The 9795-nt window shown below is 44.9% G+C and overlaps 1 protein-coding gene across 1 annotated transcript; it reads right to left on the reverse strand.

Moving 5' to 3' along the window:
- Positions 1–6206: 6206 nt before the first annotated feature.
- LOC142768926 (adult-specific rigid cuticular protein 15.7-like) lies at positions 6207–9216 on the reverse strand. The gene is made up of 4 exons (XM_075871506.1): positions 9191–9216; positions 8564–8662; positions 7279–7721; positions 6207–6448 (listed from the first exon to the last, which is right to left on the reverse strand). Exons 1-3 carry the CDS (start codon positions 9200–9202, stop codon positions 7356–7358), a joined length of 477 nt encoding a protein of 158 aa, XP_075727621.1. The 5' UTR covers positions 9203–9216; the 3' UTR covers positions 6207–6448; positions 7279–7355.
- Positions 9217–9795: the final 579 nt, after the last annotated feature.

Genomic DNA, 9795 nt, shown 5'->3' on the forward strand with positions numbered 1-9795 from the left:
AATAAACTTTCACTTTAAAGCACAGAGGTAGGTATCTTTGGCATTACTTAGCTTGTTACTAGGGTTACTGCAATCCGAGTTCTCGAATGTAATATAATTTACTGACATAAGGTAATGATAAGCAAAAAACGTCGTTTGATTTTTAAATTTTGCGCTCAAATCTCTCAACGTGACATAAGAAATTCAAAAGTTATTTTTGGTATTTTTGTACCATTAGCTTCGTGGAATGGTCTAAAGCTTCATATGCTAGGATTATGGCCCACAGAAATGACAATGTACAGACGTCAGCACCTTTAACTTCCTTTAACACAAACGCTCCGACGCGTGGACTCGGCTCGCTTGTACTGAGGTCAGTGCCACCACGCGTTGAAAATGATATGGTTGCTGCAGTTAAGGATATAGTAGCGCGCGTTGGTTTCAGTAGTAGATTTATGTTTCCAGTCTGTCTGACCAGCGGGTCGAATGCACTCACTTCGCAATCTGCAGCCACGTCTCGCTCGTGGCTACTTCATCACGCGCACCTTAGGCGTTCATTGTCTAATACTTATCTGGACAATGAACCATTGCGTGCGACAGATCACACATACTACGGGTTTGAATTCACAGCTGCTGCTAAAAAGAAATCACATGTATGAAAAGCAGAGCAAACGCACGTTAAAGGCGTTTGTAAAAGTTGCACAATAAATCTGGCGTTGTTCATGTGCTGTTTCATGTTCATAAGTTACGTTGTTCATGCTTTGATTCAATACTTTTCAGACAGCGTGAATCGAACTGTTCTCGCAATTTAGAGTGCGCCTTCCTTCTCGGTTCGCGCTGCATGGAAAATGTTTTGGAGCACCACATTTGTGCGCGTAACAATATCTGGGATTTAGCGTCCCAGAACTACAATTTCATTATAAGATAATATAGTAGTTTAGGCTTTTATGTGATAACCACGTCCGTAAATTGATTTGTTTACGTTGTATTCGTGCTGTATTTGTTGCAGAGAACACGCACAAACATTGCGCTCCATGTGACATCTTCCGAGTAGCGTGAACCGAAGCGAAACTCTAAATTGCGAGAAAAGTTCAATTTGTGCTGTCTGAACATTCTTGAGTCAGAGCAAGAACAACGCCACCACATTTGAGATTTATTTATTGTGCGACTTTCAGAAATCACATATGTGTGAGTTTGCTCTGCTCTTTTTACATGTCATTCCTTACTGCGAATTTAAAACATATAAGGTGCGTATGCCGTCACACGCAATGGCTCATTGTCGCTATAAGCATAAAACAATGACCACCACTGTGTGGGCGATAACGTATAGCCACGAGCGAAACGTGGCGAAAACGGGATGCGAAGTCGGTGCATTCGACACGCCCGTCAAGCAGACTGGAAACAGAAATTCACTTGTAAAATCGACGCACACTGCATCTATCCCTAATTGCAGCAAGCATGTGATTTTAAACGCTTGATGGCGCAACATCAGTTCAAGCGAGCCGAGGCCCCGCGTCGGAGCGTTCAAGTTAAAAGTGCTGACGGCTTGTCATTGTCAATGGGAAGCTACGTGGGACCCAGTAGGCACCTTGAATATTTATGACGTCACGGAGTTTGATGTTAGAAGCCAAAGGTGGCGTCTCTACCCGCGTTTTCCTTTCGCGATTTTTCTCGGTTACCTAGCGTCGTGCTACGGTAAGAGTGCAGTGAATTAGGGCTTGTGCAAAGGTACTTTACCAATTTACAAAAAATCGTTTTGCCCTTTTGTGTCCCTCTAATGTTGAAACCCTCAAGAACCCAGCCATGTGGCATGACCTTTAATTCAATGGATTGTTAATATGTCCCAGGAAGAAGTCTGAAACAAATGTTTTATTACCCATTATTTGTTGTATAGCTCCGAGCTTCCTTTCGTCTGCCGTCCGAATTCACGGAGGGTGTGATTTTAATGGTTAGGGGTCACCGACTAATTCTCCACAGCGTGGCTTTCGCTGTCGAGACGTGGCAAAGCATTTGGACAAACGAGAAGGCCGCCATTCATGTTAATGTGCAGACTCTTCCTCTCCCCTGTGTTTAGTCTATAGTAGAGAAAAGTCCCTTGAGGTGCTATGGCCTTTGCCCGCAAGGTTATACTTTCCACCAAACCCATCAGAGCGCTGGCGCATTAAGCGACTCAGTGAGGTAGTATTCTAGAGAGAAAGCTTGCAGTAAATAATCCTAAATGTGGTAAATTGATGGGCATATATGCTGACGGCGTTTTCGTGTGTTGTGTTGTAGTGTAAAATAAGCAATATAAAAATAGTGTGTACATAGATGTTATCGAAGGTTCATGGTGTAAACATTACGGCGATGGGCAGGGTAGCGGCTACGGTGTGGTTACTAGTACACGTTTTAGAGATATACAGTGTCCTAGAAGTTATTTGTAGAGCACTAAAGTAAGAAAGAAGCTTGTGTTGGCAAACGACATCACCGCAAGCAACGAATATGCTCAATGCGGGGGCAGACTGTTTCCATACGGACGAAGAGCAGTGACGCTCTTGATTCTACCACCACTGCTCTCAGCTCAAACTCTGACCCTAGAAATTCAGGTTTTTCGAACGTAACGCACTAGCTTTTCTGAAGGTGTTCGTGTTGCCATGTTGCATGTCCTCTGTCGCGTTGCTTCTTTAGTTGGCACGAGTGATAGTATGCCGACGAAAATGTCAGCATACCATCACTCATGCACCGGAGGAGGCATGCCTGCTAAAGCATACCTCTCCAGTTTTACGGCTGTTAAAGGGACACGAACGTCAAATAACCATTGAGGTTAGAGTGAAAGCTCAATGTATGACAACGTCTTAAACGACAATATTATCAACAATAGTTCCTAAGGTACCGATAAATTGTAGTAAATGCACGAGAGCACATGGGTTCCAAGTAGGACTTTCCCAATTAATACCAATGACTTACTGACATGATTTGGCCGCAAATAATACACACACACACACAAAGTAAAGAAACACTCAACGACAAGCACAAGTGGCATGTCAGTAAGCAAGTAACAACTAGACCAACAATCAGTATTGTTACAATACCAATGACGTCAGACTTGCCACTTACAGTTAATCACCAGTAATCAAACTAGCTGCACCAAACAACGTTCCGTGCACCAAGAGCTATAATAAAATGCTGGTTGTTCGTTCCTGTTTGAATGAATTAAATGAGTTTTATTTGAACCAGGCTCTTCGTACTTCAGCCCTATGGTGGGTGGCCTCCTCAGTCCAGGTAGCCCTGGCTCACTGCCGCTGTCTGAGCCCGGTTCACTAATCGTAGCTGGTTGTCAGGGTCTTGCGCCACCAGCAAAGCCTCCCACTGGTCTTCGAATACTTCCTCGGGATCCGGTTTTTCTCCTCGTTTGCGTTTGCACTTGACGGTGATGACGGTGGTATGTACGGATTGTTCCGACACTCCAGCACCATGTGGCGCAGAGTGTCGCGCGTGTCTAGAGGACAAAACTTGCCGTTTAGCCTGAAGGTCCCTTGATACACTGCGTGCATCATTGTTCCGTGCAGGTAAGTTCCGGCTCGTAGTCTTCTCCATATCACTGGTTGTTTCCTCTCGCGTGCTGGCGGGTACCACTTCCTGTAGTGTGCCAAAATGTCTGCGTGCTTCTTCGGTATGTGCTCATGCTCGTCGTGACAGCCGTCTGTACGTGTTCCCGTTGCGTCGGAGGTGGCTCGGCGTGCATGATCTCGAGCCGCGGCGTGCGCCGCCTGGTATCCCGCGAGAGACTCATGTCGCGGTGCCCCAAGGATGGTTGTTTCATCCATCTTGGTGCTTTTTATGACATGTAGTGCTGCCTTTCTGTTCCTTCCGTTCATGTATCTTCTGCACGCCTCTTGCGAATCTGTTATGATTCATGAAAAAAATCGCAGCATATCCACGGAGTGAATGATGATGAGTGGGGCGAAGCACTGGAGAGTTTTATGACTAAACCTTTAACTATTCGTGATTATCGCCTACTACATCCTCAGTCTTGACAAATACTATATATTTATACAATAAACATTACAATTTGTAAGTGGTAGCTATACGTCGCCTTCGTTCCCCCTTCATTATAAAGGCTTTATAGAAGTGGTGGATCGGTGTAATGGGGCATAGTGGAATGTGTGCAAGGACAAAATAGTGGGCAGTGTGCAAAGGTGGAACTATAGGCGGTCACGTGCAAACAAGGAATGGACACTGCAGGACAATCTATCGTTCTTTGACGCGCACCTGGATACAAGCACACGACCATCTCGCATTTCGTATTGGCTACTTCTCAACAATATTTCCTTTATGGTCGGTGCAGTGGTGGATAGGTGATGGGGTGTTGTAGAATGTTTGCAAGGACAAAGTAGTGGAAAGTTGGCAAAGGTGGAACTATAGGGATGGACAGACCCACGCCTTTAGGGGCTTCACTATGAAATAACCTCCGGATGTACTAAGGGGCATGGCGCAAGTAGTTCGAAAGTTCAGTTTACGCCTGGATAAACTAGACAGCTCATGCCATCTACCGGGTCAACCATGTACGCCTGCCATCTCAGAAGACAGGAAGAAGACAGAAAGAGAGCAGGAAGATGCTCAATGACCGTTGTTGCTATTTGGGCTCTCGCTGCTTTAGTTCTGCTGCTACTATAGATTTGGCGGCCACACAGGACAACGTTGTGTACGGCAACATTCACATGAAAGGTTCCACATAGACGCGGGTAATTTGAAGTATGCTAATGCGCTACGGACCACTAAAACTTGATTTTATTTCAAAATAAGCACTTCCTTAGCCCAAAAGTAGCAGCAGGCTTCACTAACTCAGCGCTAGTTTTGGTTTAAAGGAACATGCACGCTCGTAGTGGTTGCCAGGCATCCTAAGATCCGGTTTTATGGAATGATGTTGATGCGAATGTTCGCGTTTGTTGGATTTCACAAGTTTTATTAAAAAAATGATACCCTGTAAAAACTTTTCTGCTGTTTACTTTTTTTCTTATTCTTCACTTTATGCATTTTAAGTCAGGTGAAGCCTAGAAGTGATTGACTTGAGTTCGTAGCGCTTACCTCCACCCCTTCTCGCCACTCACTCAGCGATATTAGAAGTCGGATCGCGCTCAGTTATCTAGCTCTGTTGGCGTGCCAACTACGGGAAAGATAAAGACAGCAGGCTATGGCGGACTGAGAACGAAAGCCGCAGTGAGCCCGAACAAGTCAACCATGCATTCATCGAAGATGGCTTAATCGGCAACACACGTTTTCCGCAGCTCTGCGGTGTGCTAACCAGGAGAATTCTAATTCTGTGATGGTATTTCAGCGTTTACTAAAAGCAATGGGCGAGTACAAGAATGTGCTCCCATTATTTGTGCAGGTATTGATTTTGCATGAGTACATGAGTAAACCAAGTTCTCTGCAAGCCTTACTGGACTGACAGAGATGCAGTGTCGCTTGACCAACTAGCAAAGACGCCAGCCAAGCTGCTGTCGAGAAAAAGCATATATTGAAAGGCTTGAATTCGAGTTGGCTCGCACACGTAGTTTTAGCTTCTTCTACTTATGGCGTGTAGTCCAAATGACATCATGTAATTATAAGCCTGCTAGCAGTTCATGGAAATCTGGTCGCAGTGGTTTGAATGTTTGTGGGTCTTTACTTCTAATACTATGACTCAAATACACGTGATGGACTGAAGCTTCCGAAAACTATTACAGATAATGTCGCTGGAGACAACGTTTGACAAGTGAACTTTGTCAAGGCGGCGCTGTTAACCGGACGAGGACATGTCAACTTGACAAAACACTGTTTCCAGAGACGTTCTTTCTCGAAAAACTGATCGCTTCAAGCCTCTCTGCTCCTATGAACTTCAGTCTCGTTTGGTACTCAAGTTCTGTAAGAAAACCAGGGGAAGTTGGCGAGTCAGCTTCACCAGGTCTTTTTTTTTGTTACTGCTTTCCAGACTTTCGTGATGTTCTCTGCAGAACAACGGCGGTTTGGATATTTCGAGTGGGCAGGGTTGAAATTCAGCTGAACCGAACATTCCGACTTATTGTTACCTAAAATATCTCGCAGTTTCAAGTACGAGATATGAACAGTATAACAAATAACTCACAAAATTATCAACTTTGGTACACAAATGGATCACTGGTAAATGCTATACTCAATGATACGACTGCGAATAGCTTTTGATCCCATGACATGAGAGCTTTGATAAAGACCAAACGTGCAAGCATGACTACAAGAATATCGTAACATTTATTTACACTACACTTTTAAACATCTTTCGTGCGGTGGCACAAGGCACTGAATATCAGACACTGGACAAGAAAGAGATGTCACGAGCCCATGAGGACAACGCCGCTGAGTGGTTATCGTCTTGACATCAGGAAGCACACTCGACGTCCTCTGTCATTTTGAACGGTAGCAAAGTTTACGTCTTGCCGAAAAGAAGAAAAATTCAAAAGCCACAGGAGCAGTGCTGAAAGGCAACCGAAGAATGAAAGAATGCTTATTAAAGACCTCTTATACCGTTGACCCCCCACTTAATTTTTTCAACTTGTAATACGGATAATGTACTAGGTAGTGCACAAAATCGCGGAAATGCAAAAGGCTAGGTAAACTGCGAAGGCTATGTTACATGGATTAAATACTGGTTTCGACTTACCGAGATTCAGAATTTTGTGGTCGATGGCAAAAGAGGCAGCTTTGAACGGAACGGTTACAAATATTGAGTACCCTGTCACTACGCAGCCTTAGCCACTGTCTGCTTATCAGATATTCCAGTTGAGCGGTCTTTGCTATTGAACCAGCTTAGACTATATACGTTGTACTGCTCACCACACTATAAAGCGAACAACTGAGGAATGGGTGTATAAAGTAAGTTTCATCTACGTCACTGAGCTCTGCCCAAAGTCTGGAAACAGTCAGAAATATAAACGATACTGCAGCAGGGCAGTATAATAAAAACCCACAACTACCAAACTTTTATCAACTGTTAGCCCAGGTGCACCATAGAAGTCAAAGGAAATAGCATGTATGTGAAAGTACCGCTGCAAAACTGTGGACACATTTAGATGGGCTTTCTCTTTTTTTGCTATCTTACTAATGCGTTGCCTTGCCACAGACTACTTTTAGTCATTTTGCTTCCTGTATTTCATTATGGTCTAACATTCATTATTAATTACTTTGTCATTTCCTACATCGTTTTTATAGCATGTATTGATTTTATCTGCTGACAATATGCTCCATTTCATAGCCACTAGTTGGAAGCAGGGTGCAAAAATTATATATTGACAAACATGTACTTACAAAAAAGAAATCTGGTGAAGAGACACATAGAGAAAAGGAGAAAGACGTGGTATCACTAGGGAAAGGGCGACTACTTTCTAGCCGTAGTATCCGTGGCCTCCGTATCCTCCGTATCCACCATATCCGCCATATCCACCGTATCCTCGGTATTCTCCGTATCCGCCGTATCCACCGTGTCCGTAGGCGGGCACCGTCTTTCCGTGGGCCGAGTGATAGGGAGCGGCGGATGGCAGGCTGCTCTTGGTTCCGGGTTCGTTGGTCTTCACCATGGCCCGGAAGCCCCACTTGTCGGCCACGTAGTGCACCTGCCTGTGGCGGCCGTCGATGTCGCCCAGGTAGTACGAGCCGTGCACGGGGCCGTACGCCGCGCTGGTCTCGTGGCGGCCATTGACGGCGCCGTAGCCGTTGACGATGTCGTAGCCGAAGCTGTAGTGGCCGTGGTCCTGCGATAAATAAATAGGGAAATGCGGCACGTTTTCGGCTAATTAATTATTATCGCCTTTCGGTAACACTAATGCAGCGTTAAGTCTTATTACTGACAGTACACAACAGTAGTGACGCTTCCAAGGCCCCTCTGCTGTGTGCTCGTCGCTACGTGCATCTCTTTCTGAATCTCTTTGCATCTCTTTCTTTGCACCTCTTTCAAACAATAAAGTTTTGGTCATGGCTGAACCGAGGTGTTGAGAAATGTCTCCGGCATTACAGCACGAACAAGTGCACATGTCCGAAGATGCTGGCTGATGAATAATGAGTAAAAAAGGGCACTCGAAAAGAGATGTGTTCATAAATAGTGTCTGAACAGTGAGTTGCTATCTATGCAAGCTGCTCTGCGTTCAGTCTTGCCATTATAGAAAGCCATTGGAACGTGAACGAGCAGGACAGAAACAGATGATCTGTCCTATTTGTTCAGGTGTCCCTTTGCTTTCCCATTTTCATCATGAACGTGCACAGAGGACGCAAACAGAACACACTCCTATTAGTCCACAAGGTTGAACGTCTCTCAATGTGTACTACCAGTAGAGCCGTAGACTTTACTATAAAACGCGATCACAATGTAGCTTGAAATTATCTTCAAAAAATTGCAGACGTACAACGTTTGGCAATGTGATGATACCACGACTGCAAACTAAATGAAAAAGTGGAAAATATATATCCAGTCAGGTTACATAGTACAATACTAGAATTTTTTTTCGAAACTCTTCCTGTTTAACGCGGCACTGGCGTACTGATACCCCTGCGAGCTTCTGACAAAATCAATTGCGCGAGCTGCACCGGCAATACCCACGTTCTGTTTTCTGTACGTCCTGCTGGAACCACCGTGGTGTGCATATCCTCCGTAACCTCCGGCAAGTACCGTGGTCGAGACAAGCAGCAGCAGGGTCACCTGCAAAGTGGCATGAAAGCGACGATCAGTAAACTATGCTGGGTTCCTTTGACGTTTCCTTTAAATAATGAGAGGCCGCTAGAATGGGTTACCGTTTCTCAGTGATGTGATCGTAGTTATATTATCGACTTCCGATATATGGAGCCAGTAGTCAAATGATAATCTTATTACACACCTTGTTGATTTTATGCTTGCATGGGTCACGACTAAGCCAAAGGCATGCAGATTTTATCGCTGACCAAGGTGTCAATACTTCAATATGGGAGGAGGAAGGTATGCGAAATACATCACCCGTACAATTAGATTTATATTTGCGTTAAAGAAACACAGGGGACCAACATAAATGAGCAGCCTCTCACATCGGAGCGCCTCGTAACTACACCGGCACTTCAATCTCACTTGCACAGGCGCTATGGACAGGGCGTTTTTCGGTGATCTCAGAAGCTACGACATTCGTAACGGCTTCGAATGCCACCAGTTCCAGAACGGACGAATACCCTGTCTTCGTCCGTTGGGCGACCGACTCACCTGAGCGATCATGTCGGCGGACACGAGTGCACGGTCTGCAGTGAGCCTTGGGGTGGAGGCGGTTCTCTTTTATAGGGCCGTTTTCGAAGTGAGAAACGCATTCTTGTTGTCTCCTTTGTTGTTTGACAGGCTCTGCTCAGGGGTGCACAAAATGCTTTCACCTGCTATTACGCGTGCTCAACAAAACGGCGTGTGTGTTTTTTTTTGAAAAGAAAGGGCTAGAAAAATAGGACCAGTCTCTTTTTTTTCTTCCGGGTGACCACGGGGTGCACTTTTTCGAAGAATTCCGTTCTCCATCGACTGGTTGTCAGTTTTCCGCTCAAAAGCTAGAAGACACAAATCTCAGTCTGACTTCGTGAAATCTTAAACTTACCTCGTATACACAGTCAGCGGATGGCAACCTTGCGCCACGCTTACGCTTTGACGTCTTAGTTAATGCGTAATTCGTCGCTCAAGTCAAGCTGTATGTCGCTAGTTTTACTGCCAAATGGCTCTCGTTAGTATTTGCGTGTCCACTGGTGCTTTGTGTGATATGCATTTATATAATAGTTATGAACGACGCATAAAAAGCACGCGGAACAAAGATCAAGAAAACCACACAGACA

The sequence above is a fragment of the Rhipicephalus microplus genome, chromosome 1, assembly GCF_043290135.1.
Source record: "Rhipicephalus microplus isolate Deutch F79 chromosome 1, USDA_Rmic, whole genome shotgun sequence".
NCBI lineage: Eukaryota > Metazoa > Arthropoda > Arachnida > Ixodida > Ixodidae > Rhipicephalus > Rhipicephalus microplus.

Bases quoted from the DNA above. Each gene is read 5' to 3' on its own strand.
- LOC142768926 (XM_075871506.1), bottom strand. The intron at 7,722-8,563 runs GTGGGTATTGCC...TATTTATCGCAG, and splicing joins GGACGTACAGAAAACAGAAC to GACCACGGCCACTACAGCTT.